This window comes from Mirounga leonina, unplaced genomic scaffold (genome assembly GCF_011800145.1).
Source record: "Mirounga leonina isolate KUSES-001 unplaced genomic scaffold, KU_Mleo_1.0 Mir_366, whole genome shotgun sequence".
Lineage (NCBI taxonomy): Eukaryota > Metazoa > Chordata > Mammalia > Carnivora > Phocidae > Mirounga > Mirounga leonina.
Window position 1 is genome coordinate 25,723,299 of NW_023270709.1, and position 27,385 is coordinate 25,750,683.

The 27,385-nt window shown below is 45.5% G+C and overlaps 1 protein-coding gene across 6 annotated transcripts in view; it reads right to left on the reverse strand.

The window, feature by feature from the left end:
- RIPOR2 (RHO family interacting cell polarization regulator 2) overlaps positions 1 to 27,385 on the reverse strand; it is a 110,627-nt gene that overhangs the window by 39,726 nt on the left and 43,516 nt on the right. For 5 of the 6 annotated variants that reach the window (XR_004675828.1, XM_034985795.1, XM_034985791.1 and 2 more), the window contains exons 2-7: positions 12,906 to 13,032; positions 11,416 to 11,571; positions 10,602 to 10,680; positions 8,499 to 8,522; positions 7,347 to 7,400; positions 3,446 to 3,595 (exon numbers count right to left, since the gene is read on the reverse strand). Coding sequence is in view for 5 of the 6 variants with exons in the window: in XM_034985795.1 (XP_034841686.1) it covers positions 3,446 to 3,595; positions 7,347 to 7,400; positions 8,499 to 8,522; positions 10,602 to 10,680; positions 11,416 to 11,571; positions 12,906 to 13,032 (590 nt within the window). In the remaining variant the exon portion in view is untranslated. Of the gene's footprint in view, positions 1 to 3,445; positions 3,596 to 7,346; positions 7,401 to 8,498; positions 8,523 to 10,601; positions 10,681 to 11,415; positions 11,572 to 12,905; positions 13,033 to 13,875; positions 14,258 to 27,385 lie in introns of those variants that run through there. The other variant, XM_034985792.1, reaches the window with a different exon arrangement.

Sequence of the window (27,385 nt, forward strand, 5' to 3'; positions counted from 1 at the left end):
TCCCGGGACTCCAGGATCATGACCTGAGCCGAAGGCAGTCGCTTAACTGACTGAGCCACCCAGGCGCCCCAGATGGTGTTTATTATAGTAGTCTTGACTTTTCTGTCGGTTGGAAATTTCTCTGAATAGAAATCGGGGCCATAATAACAGCAGTTCTGTGTCCTGCAAAGTGAGTGAGGCTGGCTTCCTGCGGTAAAGGCCACGTGCCCCCAAAATGATTCCTGGGCCTGACAAGAGTCCTCCGCTCACGCTACTGCTGAGGGCCCCCTGAAGGCAGTTGGAGGGACACCATCTAAGTGCGTGGTTAGACAGGTCACTACGAGCACCGGCCCTGCTTCCTCCGGATCTGAGGACCTCAACAGAGCAGTCGGAGCTAGAGATCAAAAACGGAAAAGTGCGCGGCCAGGGCTCTCCCGAGGCGGCCTTGACCGTCCGGCCCCCGGGAGTGGGCTGCAGGCTTCTCCCCCAGCAACCAGCCTCCATGGTGGGGGGCGGGGGTGGGGGGCACTCCTGCTAGTCCACAGCCCCGTGGGCACCGACAGGGAGTGCTCCGTCTGCGCTTTGTGGGCTCAGGACTTCAGGATTGCTGAGTGAGGCGACAGCGCCCCGTTGTTCTCTCCAGAAGATGCTCTCCCGCACTGGTGTGTCGATGGGGTGGGAAGACGGTGGCACTGCCTTTGCCCTTGTGAGCTCTGGGTACCTCAGAGAGCTTCGCAGACCTCGGGGAAACGTCCTGAAGCCTGGGCTCCTGCCACTTGAAACAAAGCCTCAGTATCGAAAACCGCTTCTCTCAGAGCGCTGCGCGGCCCGGTGAAGGAACACATGGCACTTTCCCGAAACGCCGGGGACGTTAGCCTGCAAGCAGGGTTGCCACGAGCGTCTTCAAGAAAACACGGGGGCGCAGCTAGTTTAGCAGGTGATGCTCTTCCGATTCAGCCGGGCAGCTGTGGAGGAGCCCTGCCGCCCCTGCAGCAGGCCCCCGAGCCTCTCCTCCAAAACGCTCTCTGTGATAAAATCCCGGCTCTGCGGCTCCGTGAAGACAAAAACCACCCGATGTCAGGTAGGACGCTATAGAAGTCCGACTCCTTTCTCCCCGAAGGCGCAGTTCCTCTTGCTGAAACGGTCCTCTACATCTTCGAACATGGGAGCGGAGTCTGATGCCACGTGCCGGCACCTGGGCAAGGATGGGTATTTCGGAAACAGCCGGCAAATATTCTAGAAGGGGCAGCTTCTCCAGGCTGCCGGTCAGTTACCTGCTCCTGGACTCCGAATGGCCGTTTTAAGTGCTCTTCTATTTCTGAGACATGCACAGATGAGGTCTCAGGGACCAGGGCTGCTTCTAAGACAGGGCGTCTCAAGCCCTGGGGCCACGAACTTAGATGGGGGGAAGAGAAAGTCCCCATGATTTCACAACCAGTGAAATGCATGGCGTGGAAGCATCACGGATGTGGGAAGCCCCAGCGGTATGACTGGTACCTGTGGGTCTCTGACACATAGAAATCACTGGTGTGTTCACGCCACACCACTGGTTCCAGAGAACCTTGAACAGTCACTCATACTTATGGCTACTTTAAAAGTTTATAACTTCTGGGGTGCCTGGGTGGCTCAGTCGGTTAAGCGACTGCCTTCGGCTCAGGTCATGATCCTGGAGTCCCGGGATCGAGTCCCGCATCAGGCTCCCTGCTCGGCAGGGAGTCTGCTTCTCCCTCTGACCCTCCCCCATCTCGTGTGCTTGCTCTCTCTCATTCTCTCTGTCAAATAATAAATAAAATCTTAAAAAAAAAAAAAAGAAAACAGTCTCTTTTTATACCCTCTCTTGTAGAATTCAATGGCTAGGAAAAAGAAAATTCAAAATGGGTTATATGAGGGCGCCTGGGTGGCTCAGTCGGTTAAGCGACTGCCTTCGGCTCAGGTCATGATCCTGGAGTCCCAGGATCGAGTCCCGCGTCGGGCTCCCTGCTCAGCGGGGAGTCTGCTTCTCCCTCTGACCCTCCCCCTCTCATGTGCTCTCTCTCTCTCTCATTCTCATTCTCATTCTCTCAAATAAATAAATAAATAAAATCTTTAAAAAAATAATATAAAATTTTATAACTTCCAGAGCTGATAATTTAGCTGTGCTAATAATAATGTGGCATAAACAAAGCACAGCACTGTATCAAAATATTTTGCTTTTTAAGATATTTTGGTAACTGTACTACTAATACTGAAATGACTATTTCAGTATCATTAGTTTCTTCTGAGTTCCTGGATTCCACATATTTTATTTTGTGCATTTAATAAGCATTCTTCTGAAAGGGGAATATAGGCGAAGAAGCCGAAACACGGAGAGAGAGACAAAACGGTTCAGACCAGAGACACTGCTGGAGCGACCATACAAGGTGACCCATGGGGTCAGAGGCTCAGCTCCGGGAACTGCCCAGCAGACCCCATGAACCCTCAGGAGGCTGATGACTTCATTTATGAAATTCGATCTGCGAGCAGACACTCGGGTTAGTGAGATGTGCAGCTTGAATTGTTCAGTCTTCCATCAAAGACACTTGGTATCAGGTGACCCCAGGAGGAGGGAAGGCCTCCCTGTGTCGGATGCAGGGGCCTCAGAGACAGAAGCCAGGGGAGGCCCACTTCTGCTTGTGGCTCTTTATCTTGTCTCCTTGAAGAGAGAAGGGGACTTCCTTAGCATAAAATCATCACAGGCTGGAGTGTTGGTGATACCCAGCTTTCAGGGCAGCTATCTTAACCGCTAGGGTGGTTCTACTTCTGGGAATAAAGCCAGATTTGCCTGGACACTAGAAAACTTAGGAGTGCACTTAGAGCGTCAAAAACCAGGGCCCTGGGCGCCTGGGTGGCTCAGTTGGTTAAGCGACTGCCTTCAGCTCAGGTCATGATCCTGGAGTCCCGGGATCGAGTCCCGCATCGGGCTCCCTATTCGGCAGGGAGTCTGCTTCTCCCTCTGACCCTCCTCCCTCTCATGCTCTCTGTCTCTCATTCTCTCTGTCTCAAGTAAATAAATAAAATCTTTAAAAAAAAAAAAAAAAAAAAAAAAAACCAGGGCCCTGTGGCTGACCCATGCATTCGCTGAACTTCTCGACAAGCATTCGTAGCCTCCCTATGCAGAGACCGCAAGGCAGCAGGGAGCACAGAAGAGTTCAAGACTTGGTCAGTGAACGGCTTCATAGCATCTGACATCTTGCGGCTTTTCAGTTTCATGAGCAAGCACGGTCCAAGGCACTAGGAGATGAGTGACTGCCAGGTGACGCTCGGGGACCAAGAAAGGCCAACGGAGGCTGTGGAGTCCAGTGAAGACTGACTGAACCAAAATACGACCGACAGAAGCGCCCGAGACTCATCTTAAACAATTCCACAGACAGCCCCCAAAGAGTGCCAGAGAGGCAAATGGTAAGACAGCTCCCTTAAGGGTAACATGAGGTAGCCAACCGGCACATACCTCCGTGTACTCCCTGTAGCTGCGACTGATCTCCGACAGGCTCTCACGGGCAGCTCGGCTGCTAGGCGAGGCCGCGAAGGCTTGCTTCATTTTGCTGGCACCATCTTGGAGGCGTCTTTGGATACAGTACCCTTCGTAGAGTTCATCTACCTGTCAGAATCACAGGAGGGAACACGAGGGATGTAACTATTTAATCCCACTTGAAAGAAGTTACACAGGCCATTGTTCAGTCCAAAAGATATTTATGTTTCTGACCTCAACAAGGAGACTCTAGTAGAAGTGTCGTCCTTTTATTTATTTATTTATAAAGATTTTATTTGAGAGAGAACGAGAGCATAAGCAGGGGGAGGGACAGAGGGAGAGAGAGAAGCAGACATCCCTCTGAGCAGGGTGGCTCAGCTGGTTAAGTGTCTGCCTTTGGCTCAGGTCATGATCTCAGGGTCTTGGGATCGAGCCCCGCATCGGGCTCCCTGCTCAGAGGCGAGTCTGCTTCTCCCTCTGCCTCTTCCCACCCCCCGCCCCCACTCTTGCTCTCTGTCTCAAATAAAATCTTAAATAAAAAATCATCTTCAATAAGGAGCCTCAACAATATAGAAAATACAGGTATTAAATTATTCTTAAAATGAGGGTGAAGAGGGGCACCTGGGTGGCTCAGTGGGTTAAGCGCCTGCCTTTGGCTCAGGTCGTGATCCCGGGGTCCTGGCATCGAGCCCCGCATCGGGCTCCCTGCTCCGTGGGGAGTCTCCCTCTGCCCTTCCCTGCTGCTCATGCTCTCTGTGTCTCTCTCTCAAATAAATAAAATCTTTTTAAAAAATGAGGATAAGGGCGCCTGGGTGGCTCAGTTGGTTAAGCGACTGCCTTCGGCTCAGGTCATGATCCCGGAGTCCCTGGATCGAGTCCCACATCGGGCTCCCTGCTCGGCAGGGAGTCTGCTTCTCCCTCTGACCCGCCCCCCTCTCATGTGCTCTCTCTCATTCTCTCTCACACAAATAAATAAAATCTTTAAAAAAAAAATGAGGATAAAACACAACTGTCAAAACTTGATCAAACTGAACACTTAAGAACTATGCAGTGTTTGTTTGTGTAAATAATACTGCCACTAAAACAATAAATGGAAACACTGGAGGTGAGCATTTTTCTGCTATACATCTACATTTACGTCCAAACAATCATACGCTGTTTGCAAATGACTATCGATCATACTCATCTTATAAGCCTGAGAATCACTTACTATCTCGAAGACAGCGATTCTCAATCAACCCAAGGCGATTTTGACACCCCAGGGACATTTGGCCAAAGCTGGAGCCGTTTATTTCCAGCCTCACAGCGGGGAGGTATTACCACCATCTGGTAGGGACAGAGGCCAGGGATGCTGCGAAACATCCTGCGGGACAGAGGACAGTGCCCTACAACAAAGACTAGCTCCAAATATCAATAGTGCTTAAGTCGAGAAAACCTGGTTATTGCTGATCACGTATATGTCCACAGTCTTGCGCTCTCCCCCATTATCAGCTCGCTCCCCAGTTAACCACAGGAGTTTGCAGGCAGATGAAAAGGACACGAACCCCAGGTGTTGGCAGAAGCAAAGGAAATCAGGGACTTCTGTGAGGCAGGGATCTGCCTCGGCCAACTTGAATTTTTCATTTCAGTACAAAGTTTATTCTCTCAAAAGGCTGTAGAACCAGAGGAAGGTGGAGATGAATATAAGGGGTTTCAGAGTTTAAGATTCCTCTTTTGTTCTGAAAGCAAGTTTTTGGGTGCTGACGACAAAGCATCAGGAGGACCTGTTAGAGTAGGTGGAATTTTCCACCATTGCGATCTCTGTCTAGACGTCAATCACACTCAACTTAGAAGATGCACATTAAGAGACTGGAAATTATTCTCTGGTTAAAGGATTCTCTGTTGCTCTTTCCTTCAACAACTCACTCCACTTTGGTGAGAGCAATTGCCAAACTCTGGAAGCAGCCTTTCGTCTTTGGAGTCGATGGGTTTGTCTCCGATTAAGAGGGAGATGTAAGGTCAAGGGTGGTGAAGCTGCTGCTGAAATCTTTGGGTTCGTGACTGGCACAGAGGGTGGCTGCCATACCCTAAAACCAAGCTAAGACTCACCTGGTGAGCTTGTCAAAATGCTGATGCCCAGGCCCCCCCTCTGAGATGCAGATTCAGTAGGTTAGGGCTGGGCTGGAATCTGGAATATTACATAAACACTGCAGATCGTTCTCATGGGGTTGGTCCCCACAAAACCCCTAGAAACACAAGAGCTGATCCCTCTTCCAGGGCAGGCCAGACTGTTTCACCCATGGGGTCCCCTGGGAAGCTGCCCCTTCCTCTGTTTTCCCCACTACTGGGTTTGCTAAAGTCTGAGACTGTAATCCTCTCTATAGGAAACTGCTCATGGGGACATCAGGTTAGCCCTAAAGAGGCAGTCTGTTACTCTGCATTTGCAGAAGAGTTAATTCTTTGTTTTCATTTCAGTGCCAGCCTATCCTAGCCCAATGGAGTTAACCTGTAGGATAAAGGGTAACTCTGTACCCACTTGAGTGGGAACAGGCCGACTGTAGGCAAGCGTTGGTCTCATCCACACGTCAGCAGGGACCCTCACCAAACCAGCTGCTGGACTCATTCAGTTAAATACCATTTGTGAGACATGCTGTGCTTAAGGTGCTGCAAACAGACCGCCCCCAACCTTTCGTGCCCCCCGGGGTCGTCATGGCTAACCACGACGGCTGCAAGGTGGATAAATACACTCCTGCCTGAGAGGGATTTTGTTTTCTTGCTGTGTTTCTAACTAAACAGAGTAATTTGCCAACACCTGCCTGCCACCCAGATACATCTGAATGGATGTCATTGTTTTATTTGAGTTTAACAGAAATAGGAGCAATTTCAGATTCGCCCAGGTAATAGATATTTTTCAAAGTGGAAACATGCAAAGACAGCTGCATATACATATGTTTACATACATCTAAATCGTCACAGAATTTTAAAACAAAAGGATTCTTAGGCTCATTTAGATTGAATGCATGCACCTCCCGGCCCCATTTCACGGAGTGGAAAACCAAGGTTCGCATGGGTGATATAGCCCAGAGAGTATGTGACTGGAGCCTAGGGCTTCTGACTCCTAGCGGAGAGATCGAGGCTGGAGACTGAAGGCTCCAGTCTCTCTACTTGGAAGAGAGGCTGATGCACATGGATGCATATAGGAATGACCATTGGTGGGATTTAGCGGCTCCCAACGGGAACGGTTTTCTGGTTGCCCCAGTAACTCTTGGTAGTGTTCAGAACAATGGGGTGACAGTCCCACTCCATGCTAGCCTGGTTGGATCGTCAGTGAATGGTTTGTAGGGTTCAGGGCTGGGTGTCAGGGGTCCTGAAAAAATGGCCCACGTCGACGGGGGCGACAAAGATGAAAGAAAAGGTGCCTGGAAACCACGCCATGTGAGGAAGGACAGAAGGAGCCAGGAGCTTGAGAAAGAGTTAGGGACGTACATGGCACCTGCCCTTAAGTACTTTCAAGGCCCTCGTGAAGAAGTTTACGGGGTACCAAGCTATATGCGTGGCCCCAGAGGGTCCAGTTACGCAAGTGTGAAGTTTCGTGTAGGGGTGAGTCTGGTTCGATCTTTACCAAGACTGCACAGGGACTAAAAGCCCAGCAGGAGGCTCTGTGGGAAACACTTCAATGTTTGTTGAATGGAAGGAGAGTCAGAGCTATGCCAGACTGTCAGGCTCTTTTCCCCTTTTTCTCCATCTTTCCTGCCCATTGGAGGACTTAATTGATAATCAGTTTAGGAGTCAATTAGGTAAGACATTCTCCGCGGACTACGTGCCATGCTTAGGCCAAAGGCGTATTGATTAGTGACTGAGGACAGAAACCCAGAAGCCAAGACAACGGGAACTTCATTACCTTACTAATGTGAAATTCCAGGCGTCTCATGTATCTTTCAATCGTTTTAATTTGCTGGAATTAAAAGAAGAAGTTTGAAAAGGTACAGCCATTTACAGTTTAACTGATCTAGACCAACAAGAATATCTTCTTCCTGATCTCAGACCCCAAATTGCCAGAAAATGCTAAATACCTCCCCTTCCTTCCAATCTTGGCTATTTCAGAGAATCTCTAATACCAATTTGGAAAGTATTTACTAAAACATCGAATAAATATTCTGAGAGATGAGCTTGAGTTAGTAATGGGAATCCTTGTGTTGAACATTGAGGGAGGCCAATCAAATGGAATTCACTGGGTTTCTAGCAGGGCAATATCCTGTTGGGGCCTACTTCTAATCCTTCACAGTAACATATTTTATCATCTCGAAGATGAACTCACGCCCCTACAGTTTAGTGTCTCTGAAACCGGGGTGCATTTTGAAACTACTGTCCATTCGTGCTCAAAGATAATCACAGTGGTTCGTGTGTCATCTCTTTGAGTTATAAATATTGTTATTACATGCATTAAACTTAATTACCCTCTCCAGTGTCTTCAAAAAACATTACACCATGATTCAGCATTAAAATTACGTATATACAGAAAGGCATGCGAAGAGACCAGCAGCATATATGAATAAATAAAAACAAACTCTACATTTAAAAGAAGCCTAGAAGAGTTTTGTCACGAAGTATAAAATACACATTTTAAGTGAACAGAGAAAACCGTGCCAGGGTTTACCTGGAATCACTTTTTTTCCCTTAGGGAGATATAAAATAATGGTGTGTTTTTCAGTCAAAGATGTCTTCAATTTGATGAAATACGGCAGTCAATTAGAGAGAACACAGGTAAGGACCTTCAAATACCTGGAAAGTTCTTGAACTTATCAGTGCACAGAGAAACCCTACAACCAAGTGGCATTTTTATGGAAGTGACCTTCAAGATGTTATTGGAGCTACAGATCATGGTACTTATTCACCCGCCCTCATTAGATACAAGAATGACTTTTACTAGGCTTAGAAAAATCATCAGTTCTTGGAGATCTGGTTATGCCTAAAGAGGAAATCACAGACCTCTCTGCAAACATGCAGTGTTTTATTTTTTCGCAATACTCCCCCCCACAGAATGATAACTTACCTTGTCTAGGTCATACAGCACACCCTAAAATAAAAAAGGAGTGTCCGGATTAAAACATAGTTTCCTCACAATTGTTACTGATTTCAATAGAGGGATTCAGTTTGCATTTCTGCATTTCCGGGGAAGAAATGATCACTCCTGCAAAGTTCTGCTGGGTTATTTGAAATAGCGGCGAGAGTACTTTTAGGGGCCCGTATTTATTTTCCCTCTGCGTCTCCAGAATTCCACCCCAATCTCTCCGCACCCAAGGGTCTCACTTGCTTTCAGCTCTCCTCTCTTATATCCTGAGGGGCACATAAATTCATATTAACTTTTAAATAAGGAAAGCAAGTTAACATAGAATGGAGCAGGGATAGCCCTTGCCCTCCCATTTAAACATATAAAACTGGTGTTTAAGGAGAGTCCTGGAGGGCAGTGATAGGCTTTTCACAAATTGTTTTGTTTTGTTTTTTTTTAAGATTTTATTTATTTATTTGAGAGAGAGAGAATGAGAGGGAGGAGGGTCAGAGGGAGAAGCAGGCTCCCCGCCGAGCAGGGAGCCCGATGCGGGACTCGGTCCCGGGACTCCAGGATCATGACCTGAGCCGAAGGCAGTCGCTTAACCAACTGAGCCACCCAGGCGCCCTCACAAATTGTTTTTTAAGCAAGTTCATTTCCTGTGTGTTTGTAATAGCACAGTGTAATCAGCACAGCATCCCCATGTCCCCCATCAGGAGGGTTTCTCTACGGAACACCAGGTTCCAGCAAGAGCTCCTGCGTCCATTCACTATTGTTCTCCAAGGAGAAACATGTGTTGCCACTGAGGATGCTCAAGGGCATTCCAAAGCGGAAGGCCATTCCATAAGGAGTCGCTCCCCACAGAGATGGGGCGGTTCCTACTGTAACATCATCGGGGGATAAAATCTTTTAACTTCCATAAAGCTTTTAGCCTCTGAGCCTTCGGAAAGGACACGACTACGCATCTTAGCAGATCTCCGAAAACAGAAGAAGACAGTGGCTATGGATGCACAGCTCTACCTCTTAGTGCGTGGAGACTTTTCCTGGGCTTTCGGACACCTTGGAAGATTAAGATGTAAGATCATTTTGAACGGAACAAAATCATTTAAAATAGTGTATAGGGGAGAAGCACCTCTTCAACCAGGTAAGTCCTCACAAATTTATTAGAATAGAGGACACCTGTGAGCTGCGGGTCGTAAGGACATGTAATGGAACGGGCTCAGGGGCTGCTCTCACCTTCTCGTAACAGGTGCCCCTGGGATCCCCTTGCCCTCCCTGACGTCATTGACCTGTACTGTTTTTTTAGTTGTTCTGGGCTCCAAATTCTGTACTAACAAAATGCTAGGAGAACCCCAACTTTTCATTTCCTTATATGATTTGGAGGAGGGGTAGAGGGGGTTGCAGCTGCTTCTGTTTAGTATTTTTTCCTGATTATAAAGCGTATCCACATAAACATGCTTGGAAAATACTGAGAAGTATTAAGAATAACTTTAACTGGGGCGCCTGGGTGGCTCAGTCGGTTAAGCGACTGCCTTCGGCTCAGGTCATGATCCTGGAGTCCCGGGATCGAGTCCCGCATCGGGCTCCCTGCTCGGCAGGGAGTCTGCTTCTCCCTCTGACCCTCCGGACCCTCCCCCCCTCATGCTCTCTCTCTGTCTCTCTCTCAAATAAATAAAATCTTAAAAAAAAAAAAAAAAAGGTGAGAAGACGGGGGCGCCTGGGTGGCTCAGTTGGTTAAGCGACTGCCTTCGGCTCGGGTCATGATCCTGGAGTCCCGGGATCGAGTCCCGCATCGGGCTCCCTGCTCAGCGGGGGGTCTGCTTCTCCCTCTGACCCTCCCCCCTCTCATGCTCTCTCTCTCTCTCATTCTCTCTCTCAAATAAATAAATAAAATCTTAAAAAAAAAAAAGAATAACTTTAACCTTCTCATATATGCATGAGGAAGCAGATAGTACTCTCCCCCTTGGATCTACTTTTCTTAAACGTTTTTCCTCATCCCTGTACCCTTCCCCAGACCCCTATCCCCATCCAGTAGGAAAAAAAAAAGATACTCAGCCCAAAACAAGGAATACTGGGTTAACATCCTAATGATCGGATGGTACCTACCAGGCGAGAGTTTCTTCTCATATCTTTTAACTGAGCTGTCAGCTTGTCCAACTCTGTCTGGTGAACCTCCAGATATTCACTGCAAAAAGAACAGGAAACCTACTCGTGACCTCTGTACCGTGCTGCCCTTGTCCTTCCGAAGGGGACGAGGAACCTGAGCCCTGCTCTGGGGAGGGGAGAGTCAGTGGGGAAGAGGCTGCATATCTCCTAATCTCTCAACTTTCTGAAAGCTCTGGGAGTTGCTTCTGATACCATCCAGATGGTCAAAAAGGAGAGCCCCTGTGAGGCTGCAAGTCCAAAAAAGAAAAAGCAGAGGGGAGGGAATGGCGCAAATGATGTTTTGGGTCTCCTGGGTCCAGGCTCACAGAATTCTATCTAGTGAAATATGACACCAAGTCTAGAGGTCTCCCCACACACCAGGGAGATTTTATTCTGGGCCAACAGTCCGTATAATAATAGACTATAATATATAACATAATAACTTGGGAAGGTTTCAGAATCCTTCCTCAGCGATCACTAAAATGGAGCTGTCTGTCCATCGCCGTTTATGTGAAATCCCAACACTGCGCTGAGTTAAACACATCACTAGTTCGGATCTCCCTCAATGCTATGGATGTGATGCGGAAACTTGACATATTTCACATGTTTGAGACTCATTGAAGGCTTCCTCAATTACGGTGCAAGAATAAAATGTCTAGTACAAAAATAGACATTTTAAAATGATCTCTTAAAACTTTTCCGTGCACCCCTCCTCCCCGTGAGGATTTTAGAAAGGAAAAACGTTCTAGGGCGCTCTTAGCGTCGATGTTCTTACTCGAGTCCGTTTTTCAAGGCTCTGACGACCTCTTCCACCCTCTGAGGCTGAGGCTCTTTGGGAGGGTTGTTGTTTTTGTGTCCTAAATTGTGCATTTTCTTCAGTTTGGCCTGAGGCTTCTTGAGAGCGGAGGGATTTTCGATGAAGGAGTTACATCTGTGCAAAGGAAAAAGAAATTGTGAGTCTCGGCATCCAAAAGGGTCTGAGCAAAGAAATGCCCTCTGAATCATTTTGTGTTCATATCCGTGTCTTGTGGGGAAGGTACGGGTCCCCGATAGCTGAATAACCTGAGCCATCCCACGTGTGGTTTATTGGTGGATTTGCTATTAGATTTATGAACTGCTGAAATCTGGAAGCTCCGCAAGGCAGTGGCTCCCCAGGGTCAGGTCAGGGGCTCTGAGTGAAGACACACCATGCCACTGAACCCTTACAGAAAGCCAAGGACAAGTGCTTCCAAGGAAACGAGGAAGCAGAACCGTCTAATCCGACGAAAAAAATACGCGTGCTATGCAATGTTGAGCACAAGCGTCTGCTGAACTCGACTAGGATGTGAATGAACAGTTTCTGGATAAAGGGCTACTCCAGACGGCGTTAGAGAGAGGCACACGTAGCCGAACCCATGGCTTTGTGTGAGCTTTCTTTTTCTGGAGTACATTATCTTTAGGTAGAACGCAGAACTCAGCATCTCTGTTAGTGGCAGGGACGCAGCCTGCAAGCGGGGATGGACACCTGAGAGAACTTAGACCCCAACCCCGGATCTGATTAGGAGACCGAGAGGCCAGAACCTCACCGACCCAGCTGTCAAAGGGAAAGCTGTGACCTCCGAGTCTGGCAGGTGCCCGCCCTGCGCCTCCCAGGCTAGTTACTCTTTTCCTCAGCATAACCGTCTGTACCAAAGGGGACAGGACAGGTCGAGGACGTAGGCCCCTGAGGGCCCAAGACCTCTGTCGTGTCGGAAAAACTGAAGACAAACTTTTTCCATGTTACCTATTTCATGACCCGTGTGTTCCTTCTTGAGTTCCCCGAAGTCCTATTTTAGAGGAAGGGAGATACAGGAGAAACCGGAAGACTAACTTTCCCAAGCCTGTGTCTGAAGGACATCTGCTGCCCAGAGTCGCTCAGCAGAGGCGGTCTTTACCCACTGCGTAACTTAGAGCAAACACAGTCTCCCCAGTCTGGCTGCGGTGGACGTGCGGCCCAAAGGGGAGGGGGCGGGGAGAGCCAGGCACACAGACTGCTAGCTTATCCCAAATCTCCAGCCATCTGCTTGGCAGGAGGAATTCTAGATGACAGAAAGAAATTACGGCACTTAATTTTTGGTACATTACGTCTTTTCCTTGGAAGAGATTAAAATACCATGCACGCGTGTGTGCGTGCATGTGCATGCGTGTGTATGTTTCAACAAGGCTGAACGCTCGCAGAGCCTCTTGAGGGCATGAGCTCACAGCCTTCTCGAGCTGCGTCCCGGGACAGAACCACACCCGACTTGCCTGGACCGTCTCTCCTGAAGGCCGCTGAACCCCGCGAAGGACTGGCTTCTGATGATCCCATTGGGCCCCCCAGGAGAGAAGGACTGGGATCCTACCAACATGATTTCTGGGAGTCTGGCTGGTAGTCCTGGAAGACAGTGGAAAGATTAGGGCAAATTACAGGCAGGTCCAGACAGAAAAAACACTACACTTGTCAACAATGGCAAAGGTGAGGGGAGGTGAGGTGAGTCATGAGACCATTAGTTGTTTGTAAGTCTTCTTTCCTACGACCTGTTCTTTTCAAGCCAAAGGGTTCAGCTCTCAGGTGAAGAAAAAAAAAGATACCCACCTACTGAGACAGAAATAAACAGAGATTGCATACAATCATCAGTCATTTTAGGTTTCTTTTCAGGGATTTTTTTTTTTAGACAAGGTTCAAGAACATGGACACTTTGGAATGTTTACCTCCGTTCAACAACAAAAACAACAGCAGAAACACACAAATAGGCCAAGTCAAAGTGTCAGCCGGGTCCCGCATCACATTCAAAACACAGTCCAATCTCAGGGGAGAATTCGACACTGAGACGTCAGATGGCTGAAAACACTAGTTTTCTTTAAAGATGAATTGACTTCAACGTGTTCTCCTTTTCTCTACCCTTAAGTCTATTTCAAAAGATAGGATTGCGTCACTCTTGTGGGAGCATGAAAGAAAACCAGTAAAGAGAGTGTTCCCACAAGTGCTGATCATCTATGTTATTATGATACGAATACCGGAGCAGAGGGACAAAGAGAGAGGGCAAGACCGCAGGAAGCACACCCCCCGTTTCGGTCGCTTGCTTGGCTCTTGTCGAGACTCCCCTCGAATGACTAAGATGCATTGTCCAAACACAGCTTCGGCGGGCCCGCGAGGCCAAGGTCAGTTCCCCCCAAGGCGGGCCTGAGCTGTCAGGTAACGCTTTCCCCCGAGGTCAGGCGCAGTGGAAGCACATACCATTGTGTTAGCAGGGACCCTCAGCCCAGAGAGGGGGGCGGCCGAGGAGCAGGCTCCCAGGAGAAGGGGGAGGCAGCTACTGTCCAGACTGAGGACGTCCAAGGTGGGCAGACACCAAGTTGGCCTGTGTGAACGGCATCAACCACCGTCCTCCAAAGACCCAGCCAGCCAGCAAGAACAGCTAAGAGTCACAGCAGAACTTCTGCGGTCTATCCAGATGTGATAGGAGATGGGACAGGATGATAGGATGTGATGGAGGAGCCACCCCACCAGGCCCTACTCAGGCATTCTATTCTAGGCAGCTGAGCAAAGGAAGGAGGCTGCAGGGAGCTGCCTCCCCAGAGAGAGGACACGCAGGCCCCTCCCCCGTACCGCGACTGGCTGGGGTTTGCAGGCATTCTTGCAGGGCCCGGGTGCTGACTCACTCACGATGGGCCCTGCAGGAGGCAGCAAGCCTGCTCTTTGACCTGGCTGGGACAAGAGTCCCACCCCTTCCATTCCAGCCTTGGGGGGGGGGGCGGGTGGTGGCCGAGTTTAAGTTTTGCAGGCATTCTTCAGAATTTTCAAACTGATAAAGTGGAAGTGTGTGTGTGCGTGTGCAGTAAAGTTCAATCTAGTGCACCAAGGGCAGGACAAAATGCAGGACTTAATGAGGTTCTCCTAAGTGCCCTTGGCTGCTTACGAAGAGGTCCGTCCCCTTCTCGGGTGCATGAAGCATGCCTGTGTGACCTTTGTATCCACATTCAAACTCGTCATGAACATCAAGAAGACATTATAGCTTGCGTTATTTCTGTACTCAAAAGGGTTATAATCAAAAACACATCTTAAGGTCCAAATTTGGCAATTTTTCTTTTTTTAAGTAGGCACCATGCCCAGCATGGAGCCCAGTACAGACTCGAACTCACGATCCTGAGATCAAGACCTGAGCAGAGATCAAGAGTTGGACGCTCAACTGACTGAGCCGCTCAGGTTTCCTGAAATTGGGCAAATTTTGTTAGTATTGTCTCTCATTTTGTAAATTATTGTTCAATACATCTGTTGTTGCATTACGGAGTTCTTTGACCACAGGAAAAGAATGAAAGCATTTAAAAATATTTTAATGGCATGATTGTCTTGTACTTCCTAGAAATTTTTAAGCCAAAAAAATTTTTTTTTTCTCTTATCCATTGGATTGGTAGTTTCCACTATGGACATCTGGTTCCCTCTGCCCAGGCATTCAGTTTAACTAATGCGGAGTGCCACGTGGGTGTCCAGATTTTGAAAAAGTCCTCAGGTGATTCTTAGGCTCAACAAAGAAAAGGAAAAAAAAAAAAGGTGATATTGGCTGAAATTTTCAATTTTTTTTTGAAATTTTAAAACTGCAGTTAAAATAATCTGCTATAATTTCTCAAATCCAACTTTTGAGAAGTACTATTCAGTTTTTTAATTTAATTTTATTATGTTATGTTAATCACCATACATTACATCATTAGTTTTTGATGTAGTGTTCCATGATTCATTGGTTGCATATAACACCCAGTGCTCCATTCAATACATGCCCTCTTTAATACCCATCACCAGGCTAGCCCATCCCCCCACCCCCTCCCCTCTACAACCCTCAGTTTGTTTCTCAGAGTCCAGAATCTCTCATGGTTCGTCTCCCCCTCCGATTCCCACCCCCTTCATTTTTCCCTTCCTGCTATCTTTTTTTTTTTAACATATAATGGATTATTTGTTTCAGAGGTACAGGTCTGTGATTCAACAGTCTTACATAACACACAGCGCTCACCATAGCACATACCCTCCCCAATGTCTATCACCCAGCCACCCCATGCCTCCCACCCCACCCCCCACTCCAACAACACTCAGTTTGTTTCCTGCGATTAAGAATTCCTCATATCGGTGAGGTCATATGATACATGTCTTTCTCTGATTGACTTATTTCACTTAGCATAATACCCTCTAGTTCCATCCACATCGTTGCAAATGGCAAGATTTTGGGGTTTTTTTGATGGCTGCATAATATTCCATTGTATATATATATATATATACCACATCTTCTTTATCCATTCATCTGTTGATGGACAGCTTGGCTCTTTCTACAGTTTGGCTATTGTGGACATTGCTGCTAAAAACATCGGGGTGCACGTACCCTTTCGGATCCCTACATTTGTATCTTTGGGGTAAATACCCAGTAGTGCAATTGCTGGGTCGTATGGTAGCTCTATTTTCAACTTTTTGAGGAACCTCAATACTGTTTTCCAGAGTGGCTGCACCAGCTTGCATTCCCACCAATAGTGTAGGAGGGCTCCCCTTTCTCTGCATCCCTGCCAACATCTGTCATTTCCTGACTTGTTAATCTTAGCCATTCTGACTGGTGTGAGGTGGTATCTCATTGAGGTTTTGATTTGGATTTCCCTGATGCCAAGCGATGTTGAGCACTTTTTCATGTGTCTATTGGCCATGTGGATGTCTTCTTTGGAAAAATGTCTGTTCATGTCTTCTGCCCATTTCTTGATTGGATTCTTTGTTCTTTGGGTGTTGAGTTTGATAAGTTCTTTATAGATTTTGGATACTAGCCCTTTATCTGATATGTCATTTGCAAAAATGCACAGCGAATATCATCCTCAATGGGGAAAAACTGAGAGCTTTCCCCCTAAGGTCAGGAACATGGCAGGGATGTCCACTATCACCACTGCTATTCAACATAGTACTAGAAGTCTTAGCCACAGCAATCAGACAACAAAAAGAAATAAAAGGTATCCAAATCGGCAAAGAAGAAGTCAAGTTCTCACTCTTTGCAGATGATATGATACTTTATGTGGAAAACCCAAAAGACTCCACCCCAAAACTGCTAGAACTCATACAGGAATTCAGTAAAGTGGCAGGATATAAAATCAATGCACAGAAATCAGTTGCATTTCTATACACCAACAACAAGACAGAAGAAAGAGAAATTAAGGAGTCGATCCCATTTACAATTGCACCCAAAACCATAAGATACCTAGGAATAAATCTAACCAAAGAGGCAAAGGATCTGTACTCAGAAAACTATAAAATACTCATGAAAGAAATTGAGGAAGACACACAGAAATGGAAAAACGTTCCATGCTCATGGAGTGGAAGAACAAATATTGTGAAGATGTCAATGCTACCTAGAGCAATCTACACATTCAATGCAATCCCCATCAAAATACCATCCACTTTTTTCAAAGAAATGGAACAAATCATCCTAAAATTTGTATGGAACCAGAAAAGACCCCGAATAGCCAGAGGAATGTGGAAAAAGAAAAGCAAAGCTGGCGGCATCACAATTCCGGACTTCCAGCTCTATTACAAAGCTGTCATCATCAAGACAGTATGGTACTGACACAAAAACAGACACATAGATCAATGGAACAGAATAGAGAGCCCAGAAATGGACCCTCAACTCTATGGTCAACTCATCTTCGACAAAGCAGGAAAGAATGTCCAATGGAAGAAAGACAGTCTCTTCAACAAATGGTGTTGGGAAAATTGGACAGCCACATGCAGAAGAATGAAACTGGACCATTTCCTTACACCACACACAAAAATGGACTCAAAATGGATGAAAGACCTCAATGTGAGACAGGAGTCCATCAAAATCCTAGAGGAGAACACAGGCAGCAACCTCTTGGACCTCAGCGGCAGCAACTTCTTCCTAGAAATATGTCAAAGGCAAGGGAAGCAAGGGCAAAAATGAATTATTGGGACTTCATCAAGATAAAAAGCTTTTGCACAGCAAACGAAACTGTCAACAAAACCAAAAGATAACTGACAGAATGGGAGAAGATATTTGCAAATGACATATCAGATAAAGGGCTAGTATTCAGTTTTAAATAAGAAGTACTATTCAGTTTTAAATAAGCCTCTCTCTGCAAAGTTTAACTGTCTTGTTAAATGAATTAAACAGTGAGAGAGTAAAACATATGAACTGGATGGTAGAATAATTTACCTTCTACGGTTCAGTGATAGATCAGGAATGGTCTTGAGCATAAAACAAATGTTTGCCCAGGATTCTCAGAATGTAAAATGCTTCAGGATGGGTAAAACCCTCAGAGGCTTTTCATCACAGTTATAGGTTGAATGGGTGATCCGTAGAAACAAGACTTTCTGGTCTTAGAAATGATCATTATCAGGAAAGAATTTGGCCGAGAGCTGGTCTGGGCTGAGATCTCTATCCTGCGGTCCATTCTCCTGAAAGCTGACAAACTGCCCCAGGACAGTCATAAAACTAGCGTGCCCCCCCCCCCCCCCCCGCCCCCCGGCCAGTCAGGCTCGTGGAGGAAGGGAGTAGGTTGGGACGGGGTAGACGGAGGAGGCGGTCTTAGGAACAAGAGTATACACACACGTGCCCAATCCACACCCCCAACTCTGAAGCAGGGCTAGTTCTTTGAGACCCGTCTTCCAGCTCCCCCAGCCCCTCCCCACTTGCAACTTATCCCACAGACGCTCTCTTACCACCTTTTTGGTGACCCCACTCCCACCTCAGGGCCCACTGAGTCGGCTAAGTCTGCAGACTCTTCCTGGCTTCCTAGAAACCCCATGGATGCATTGTTCCCAGCATCCAGGCAAAACACCCCCAAAATGACACCACTCCTTTTCAAGGCCTTAAGGACTTAAAACCAGTCATCTCCACCAGAGCAATTTACATCTTAGCGGCAAATGCTCCTTTGGCCTAAAAGCCTTAACTTAAGAAAAAGGACCACAGTAGAACTGCAGTATTGTGGCCGTTAGGGGTATAAAGCGGTACCCAAAGTCTGGAGGGCAATTTGGTAGTATCTGTTTGAGAAGTAAAACATACGGATCCTTTAACGCATCCCATCTACTCTTTGGTATGTCCTGTAGACAAAGACTCAAGTTCACAGATGGGCATCTATGGGGTGTTCATGACAGGCAATGTACCAGTGGAAAAATGGAAAGGATACGAATGTTAATCTTTTCAGCAATGGTCAGTACATTATGGCAAAACCATGGGAGAGGATACTCTGCCGCAGTTGAAAATCAATAGGCCCACATAGAAAGATCCCAGGGACAAACTGCGGAACAAAACAGAGTGTGATACCAGGAGTGTTAAAAACAGAACAATATAAAACCATGTACATGGAATAGAAAAGTCCTGAAAGCATCCACAAGATAGTCTATGGAGCAGACGGACTGACGGGTAGTCAGGCATATTTTAATGGTTGTATTCATTTTCATAAAGGAAATATATTTATGTATTATTTGTATGATGCAAAATTCTTTTTTTTTTTTTTTTAGATTTTATTTATTTATTTGAGAGAGAGAGAGGGAAAGAGAGACCATGAGAAGGGGATAGGGCAGAGGGAGAGGGAGAAGCAGACTCCCGCTGAGCAGGGAGCCTGATGCGGGGCTCGATCCCAGGACTCTGAGATCATGACCTGAGCTGAAGGCAGACGCTTAACTGCCTGAGCCACCCAGGTGCCTCATGATGCAAAATTCTTTTTTGGAATTGCAAACGTTTGGAGGTGCCCCGAGTTGGGACTGGAGGAAAAAGAACATCACACACAAGAGTATATATGATGGGACAGATGGCAATGAGACTTATCCTGGGGGGGGTGGGGGTGGTGTCACTTCGTAATGTGGAAAAATGGTGACTTGCTGTGAGATACACCTAAAATTCATAGGATATTGCATGTCAATTATACCTCAATTTAAAAAAAGGACAAAAAAAGAACATATCTGGTAAGTGTTGGGTAACAAGTATATTTACTCTGTCATGTATATTTAACAGTCTTGCAAAGGAGAAATATGATTTCTAAGAAATGAGGTGTTTGGTGTCACAAATTCTCATTACGCCAGAACAATTCCGATCCCCCCAGCCAAGTCCTTATTATGAGTTCTCAGCTTTGTGCCATCTTTATTTTCATCTGCCAAACTTGTGGGGGGGGGGGGACGGTGCTTAGCCTGCCCTGGACCCCAGACATCACGCCATGGCTCTCCAAAGACCATATCTCGTAACCAAGAAATTCCACATAAAGCAACAAACGCTTCTCTGGATACTGCTACTTAAAACTGCTGGGGCTTCCAGAATGTCTGCAGTCCCTAAATTATTGAGTCCTCGCCGGGTCTTCCTGACAAGACCGGCAGCAGCATTCCTCTGGATGCCTTCCATCACAGAAAAGCTTCAGATCTCAGGCCACTGGTCAAGCTGCGGGTCTGCTCCTCGCTTTGCTTTGTCCCAAGAGGCCCGGCTGGTGCACGAGGCAGCCACCCCACCTGCCATCCCCCAATCCATGGCAAGAATGGAACTCCTCCGGAAAGAATCCCAAGCACCTTGACTTAAACAAGGCCCCCCGTTGGGAGCTGAGCCTCTCGGAAAACAAGCCAGAAAGCCCCAGTTCTTTCTCGTCTTGACTGTTTCCACAATGAATCCCGAGGCTTCCTCCTCTCCTGCCCAGTGATGCGATCCAAGCACAGACCAGGGGCTTTTGACGTGAAAACAAGTATAGGATTTCATACATCATAACATGGGGATACAGGTGCCCTGGGCCCTGGTGGGTGCTAGGGACCGCCACCCTCTGACAGAAAGTTCTTGAGTTTGTTTAAATTAGAAGGTAGCTCCTCCAATCAGCAGGCAGCTTTTGGAGAAGGGCACAGAGCCTGGAGATGGCAGGGTCTGGGGAGGGGGCTGAGGCAGATAAAAAGAGGCCAGGGGATCAAGGACTCCCCCCTCCCTCCACTGGGTCTCCTGCCTTGCTTAGACGGGAAATCGAATGTGCAAATCTGGGTGCAATTCAGAGGGGGGAAAGAGCCAGCTACCTGGAGAACTTAGCTATCGGCTGACTCTCAAGAAGAAATGAATGAGTGATAGAAATCGCCCCCGCAGATTTGCTGGCAGGGTGGGTGATGATGAGCTTTTATCCCTCAGCAGGGCCCTACACACAGCTCGTGGTAACACTCCCAGCAGAAGTCATAAAAGAGGAAGCAAAACCTTTGAAAAGTTCAGTCCTGGTGACAAGTCTATGTTCCATTGTATTTTTAGAAGTTGGCACTCTGCCTTATATGTTCTTGTGAGTTTGATTAGCTTGAGTTGCAAGCCTCTCTCCCCAAATTGGAACCGTTCCTCTTGGGGACCCATGAGGTTAGGGATGCTAAGGTAAGGATCCTGACAGCCCAGTTACAGGCTGACCTCCTTTCAACAGCTGTCAAGCAAGAGTCTCCAAGCTGACTAGTTCAGAGAGGTTGAGTTGGAGGCACGGATTAACCTGTAAAGTAACTGGGCAGACTCTCTCGTCTGCTAGAAGGAATGTGAAGATGATCGTTAGAGTTAAGTATGCTGAGGTTCATTTGCAGAAATAGGAATTATTGAGCTATTTTGAGTTTTTCCAGGCGTAAAAGCACTCTGCTCAGGAAAGTACAAAAGAAGTGGAAAGAAGGCAGGGCAGAGATGGTGAGAGAGACCCAGTGTGCCTCCAGTAGAATTTCAGTGTATTTTGTATTCCTCAAGTCTCTCCTTTCCACTTAAAACATAAAGATTTTTGAACATAATGCATGCTAAATTTTGTATCCTGCTTATTTTTATCAGATTCTTTTTATAGGACCATGTCGAGGGGTTTATAAATGAGCTTTTTTCTTAAACCATCTTTAAAAGGGTACTTAGGTCTACTCAGAGTCCATGTGTTCCTTTGGTTAATAAAAGGAAATCCAACCAGTCTATGTATACAATCTTTTTATTTCTGATGTTAAGATGTGGCCAAAGGCAAAGGGGACCCCTGCAAGGCTGACACCAGGGTTTCTCTTTGGGAAATGAGGGAGCAGTTAGCATTAGCTCACGTGTAAGTTGTGGGACACCAAACATCATGACATTAAAACACAGCACAATGGCTGTGTCATTGTCCTAACCCTTGAAAAGAAAGGTCTTTAGGGTGTTTTCCTCTTTTTATTTAACTAAATCTTCTGATTAAGAATGCATACGGGTAATTCTGGAAGATTCCCATTGATGATAGGAAATACGAGACATCTGAGATTTCCGAGTGACGAGATATCAGGGATATCTCCATTTGCACCAAAGCATTGCTCACGAGAGGAGAGGGTCTACTTAAAAACCAACAGTCGCCAGAGTTTCAAAGCTATGCCCTTTCCAGAAGTTAGACTGAGACCAATCCTCTGAGATAGGACGATGACCAGTAAGTCAGGTGGAAGGTTGCTGGGGTGATACGCTGGCAAAGTAACAAATGCTATAATCAGTACAAGTGTTTTCCTGGTGCCAAGGATGGGAGCAGATACAGGGGCAGGAGAGACCTTTGGGGTGTCAGGGGGTCATGCCAAAACTGTACTCTGGCCATGGTCGGACAAGAGCACACATTTCCTAAGACCCAAACTGTACACTCAGGATGAATGAATTTTATGGTATGCGAATTCTACATCAATAGAGCTATTGGGCGCCTGGGTGGCTCAGTTGGTTAAGCGACTGCCTTCGGCTCAGGTCATGATCCTGGAGTCCCGGGATCGAGTCCCGCATTGGGCTCCCTGCTCGGTGGGGAGTCTGCTTCTCCCTCTGACCCTCCCCCCTCTCATGTGCTCTCTGTCTCTCTCATTCTCTCTGTCTCAAATAAATAAATAAAATCTTAAAAAAAAAAAAGAGAGAGCTATTAAAAAATCACGGTCAATTTTTAGAAAAAGTCATCATTCCTTCTGCAAGGGGAAGTGCCAAGAAATCAAGACTTGAAAGGAAAATGCTGACTCAATGACCAACCACCTGAGAGTTGATGGTTTCATGATTTGATCCTGAGGCCACGTAGGATGCTGCACGCCTTCTGAGTCATTTCTGCATGCCCGATTTGTGTTCCTCTGCTCTGCTTCTTAACAATGCCATCCTGTTTATGCTCCCCACATCTTGGTCAAGAGCAGAAGTATAATTCAGTTGTCTGAAAGAGGCATGTGGGCCAGATGTAAATAGCCCGCTATGCTAAATGATGATTTAAGATGAATCCTAAAAATAGGTCTCTGTTTATTATATGGTTGCAAGGTACCCATTACAGAAGTTGACTAATCTTAAAAAAAAAAAAAGTAGATATATTTAAGTCATTGGTTATTTTTTGTAACGTACTAAATAAATTTAGTCAATGCTAATATTTGCTTTTCGGTTGCCAACATTGTTAACTAAATAATAAATGCATGCATGACACATGACACTGACTAAGACAAGTGACCTGGATGGATACAAAAATCTATAGAACAACCCAGCATAGCCTCACCTTCAGCAAGAGATGGAAGAACCAACGTGGCCCCTTGGGCAATTCCCAAACTTGCTGGATCTCCAATTTGGTGTCCATAGAACAAGAGTTGTATTTCCTCCCCATTTTAACAGACAAGCCTTTTAAGGTTCAACTGAGATCAAAGCATCATTCAGTCTTACAATTACAAGGATACTTGGACATCTCCTAAACCCCACTTCTCATCATCCCTGCAGATGGTAGGACGTCTGCCTGAAAACATACCTAAAATCAAGGAGTGCTTTCTAAAAGGTAAAGTGCTTGAGAAACACAGAGACTATGATAATAAAGACTTAGGTTCAATTAACTTGGGAGAAACAGAAAGATATTCATCTTTAGAATCGCTGGAAACTGATAGTGATGGTTTTCTTTCCTTGTTTCTAGGAGTCCATCAATTGAGATATAATTAAGTATATGGGGGTATGCTCAACACTGGCAGGCTGCGATTTGTTGTCCAAGATCCAAAGAGAACCCAAAATGATCTCTATTTTAATCAGTCTTAATAATGTAATTGGAGAAGAAGATATGGCTGTCTATAAGCAGATGGGAGACAACTCCCGCTCCTTGTTATTCCCCAGTTTCATAAAGAAGACAAAACCGACTACCTCCAGAACGGGAATGATCTGGAGAGGCAAAAGCTAGCGAAGCTGGAAACTAGCATCTTTCTGAAGGCAACAATTTTTAGATAATTAAAAAACCACACCACTTTAAATACTGATAAGGACTAAACACATGAGTGTTTGGGAAGCCTAGTTGAAAAGCCAATTAAAAAAAAAATGTGATTTTGCAATAATTTAAAACTTACACAAAAGTTGTAAAAAAAAAAGTATGAACAGCTCTCCTATATCCTTCATCCTGATTCATTATTTGTTGACGTCTGCCACATTTTACTTTGTCATCATCCCCATGTACACACACACACACACACACACACAATTTCCTAAATCATTTGAGGGCAATTTGCATATACATATTTACATGTATATTTGCTCTTCCCCATTGAGCAATTTGCAAATAGAATGCAAATTTACTTTTAAATATGACCATGTGTATTTCCTAAGAACATAGACATTCACTTACATGGCCGTAGTACGATTGTTAATGTCAGGAAATTAAACGTGAACACAATACTATTATCTAATGTACAGACCTTATGCAAATTTCACCAATTGTCCCCAATAACATACAGCACATCATCTCCCCCCCCCCAACCCTCATGACAGGAGACAATCCAGGATTGTGCACTGTCTCTCTTGTCATGTGTCTTTAGTCTCCTCTAATCTGGGATGGTTCCTTGGCCTTTGTCTTTCATGACATTGACATTTTCATATGGCACAGACCAGCTGTGTTCTAGAATGTTCCTTAGTTTGGGTTTGTCTGACATTTTCTCATAATTAGATTCAGGCTCTGCATTTTTGGCAGTGACATCACATAAGTGATATTGTTGTCCTTTTAAGGAATTGCATCAGTAGATACAAGGAGTCACGTGGTCCCATGATTGGTGGTGTTAACGTTGATCACTAGGTTGAGGTGTGTTTGGCCAGTTTCTCCCCTGGAAAGTTACTATTTTTGTCTCTGTAATTGATAAGTGGTTGGTAAGGAGGTACTTTGAGGCTACGCAAGTATCTTGTTACTCTGACTCAGGAGTTTTAGCCTCCATTGATGGTTCTTGCCCAAATCAAGTATTACTATGATGGTGGCAAAATGGTACTCTTTGAACTCAATAATATTTTTCTACTATGAGAAAGAGCTTTCCTTAATCTTTTTTATGTATTTGTTTGTTTATTTCTTTATTGTCAGGATGGACTCCTGGATTCTTATCCAATGAGTTTAACCCATTACCTTCATTGACCCAAAAGCCAACTGTTCTTCATAGCATTTTCTGAGCAGTTCGGCTAGAGGGTCTTTCCTCATGAACAGCAAAACTCTGCATCACTGGCGGGAACTCACAGATTCAGGGACCCCCTTTATTATAACTATTTTCTTGAACATCTCATCTCTTCAACCCAGCTATAAACTTCTGAGGGTAGGCACCATCTATCTGCACTGACTTCTTTGATTCTTAGTACAAGGTAGGATAGAAAAACATTGGCTCTGGTGCCAGGCTGGTCCAGGTTTCACCCAAGTCTCCAGTCCCCCCTACGCTCCAACTTTTCTCAATAAAATGATGACAATAATGTCTAAGTCACCTCGGTTGTTGCAAGGAGAAAATGAGATAATGTATGTAAAAGGCTTCATGTGAACTAATGGTGTTTCCTGTTAACTAGAACTTGTCCTTTGAAGATGCATCTGACTTTTCTCAATTATGTGGAAAGTATTAATTATAAAACCATATATATTTTACAAGTGAAGAGACCTACAGAAATAAAGTAATTTGACATGACTGTTTCCTTCTTTCTCTCTCTCTTATCACCACTCAAAGCAATGACAGCAGAGCATGGTAAAGCTATTTTAAGGGTCTCGCTGACTCATTTGAAGAGTAAAGAAGAAATGTTAATAGCACGTCTATCCTCTGGGACAGTCAGTTGCAAGAGCCTGTAGGTAATTGACACCATTACAACCTCTGGGGAGAATGAAAACTGTTTCTTCTTCTATTCTGGTGGATCAAATAAACGCAGGGAGCTGCGGCTGGCCTCATGACAATTAGAAGAGAAACGATTTAGGACATAAAACTAGCTTCAATCTCAAGAGGGGCTGAGTGGATTTTCACTAATGTTGTCATAACTCATCTTGAAATGAAAAGTCTAGAACACTAATAGACCTTCATTTGGTGCAAGCTACATAGCAAAACAAGACCACCTGTTTCCTGGTCTGAAGGAAAGAGCATTTTGCACTTCAATGGAGGCTGAAGCTATTAGCAATAGTAAGTGCATTTACATATATCTCTATTTAAAACCCATGTATATCAAAAGGGAAAAATCTCTTGGGAACACTGTCCCCAAAGACAGCTGGCTGATCTTGCTGAGAGAAACATACACCCACCACAAAGCCTCACTTTCTGATCACCAGATTCAAAAACAACGCTCTGATAGAGAAGAAAATGGCCCTGTGCCTGGCACCATCAACTCCTTCAGGCTTTCCTGCAGGCAGCCTGTTTATCCCTAGAGCTTGGCAACTCATTTCTAGCTAATGGTGAGTGTTGCTTCTTTACTTCAAAAAAGCATCAAAATGATACTGACATCTTCTATGGCTGTTTGCCTCTACAAAAATTACCATTTTTGTAAGCTCTTATTTTTTTATTGTTTTGCTAGAACCGAGCTACATCTCTGGAAATCCTAAACAGAAAAAAAACCATGAAGTTCTAGGAGAAGGTACCCAGTAATTATGCACAACGTGCTTTTTCCCTTGCCCAGCACGTGTGATGAACACTGATATTCATTAATGAGCATGAGACGTAGAAAAAGGATTAGTGCCTTGTAATCAAGCTATGTGGTATGTTTCATCCCAGGGAAAGGATAAATTACCTTTTTTTTTTTTCTAAGATTTTTTTTATTTTTAAGTAATCTCAGCACTGAATGTGGGGCTCGAACTCACAACCCCAAGATCAAGAATCACATGCTCCACTGACAGAGCCAGCTGGGTGCCCCAAAAGGATAAATTATCTTAAAGCTTTTCAGATACGGCTTACATAATCAAACTAAGACATATTCTTGCATATGGTCCTTTTTTTTTTTTTTTTGCCATCTGAACAAGTAAATCAAATTGATTGACGATTATGTGATGGCAAATATAGCTAAAACCACGGACTTGATCGTGGTGTTGTGAAATGATCACGGCCTTCATCTGAGCTAGGTAGGAGGTTACAGCTAAGCTCTCGCAACGCGAAGGTAACACAATGGACTTAAAACTAAGGCAGTTCCTTCAAACTCGAGTTACATTAGTCATTTTATTCCTGTTGTTATGACAACACTTTTAAAAGCAGCACTTCAAACGCTTAGCATTCAGGCATCTTATTATAGACTTGAAAATGACACCTAAGGGTATGCAGGGCTGCTCCTGGGGGCTTTAGGGGGTCTGGTAATCATGAAGAAACCCAGTTAGCGCACCTGGACTCCTTCTGGGCTTTGGCCCCCAGAGTCCCTAACTTGGCTTTTTTTCTACCAAAAAAAACTAGTGAGGGCTCATCCAGAGGAGGGAAGCGTACAGAATTTATGTGGGAAGATATGCATTATTATTCACAGTCTCTGTTCCTAGTTGCATATGCGAACAAGACACTCTTTCATGACCTCACCTATATCATTTTCTTGGTTACAGCCTGTGTTATGGAGCTT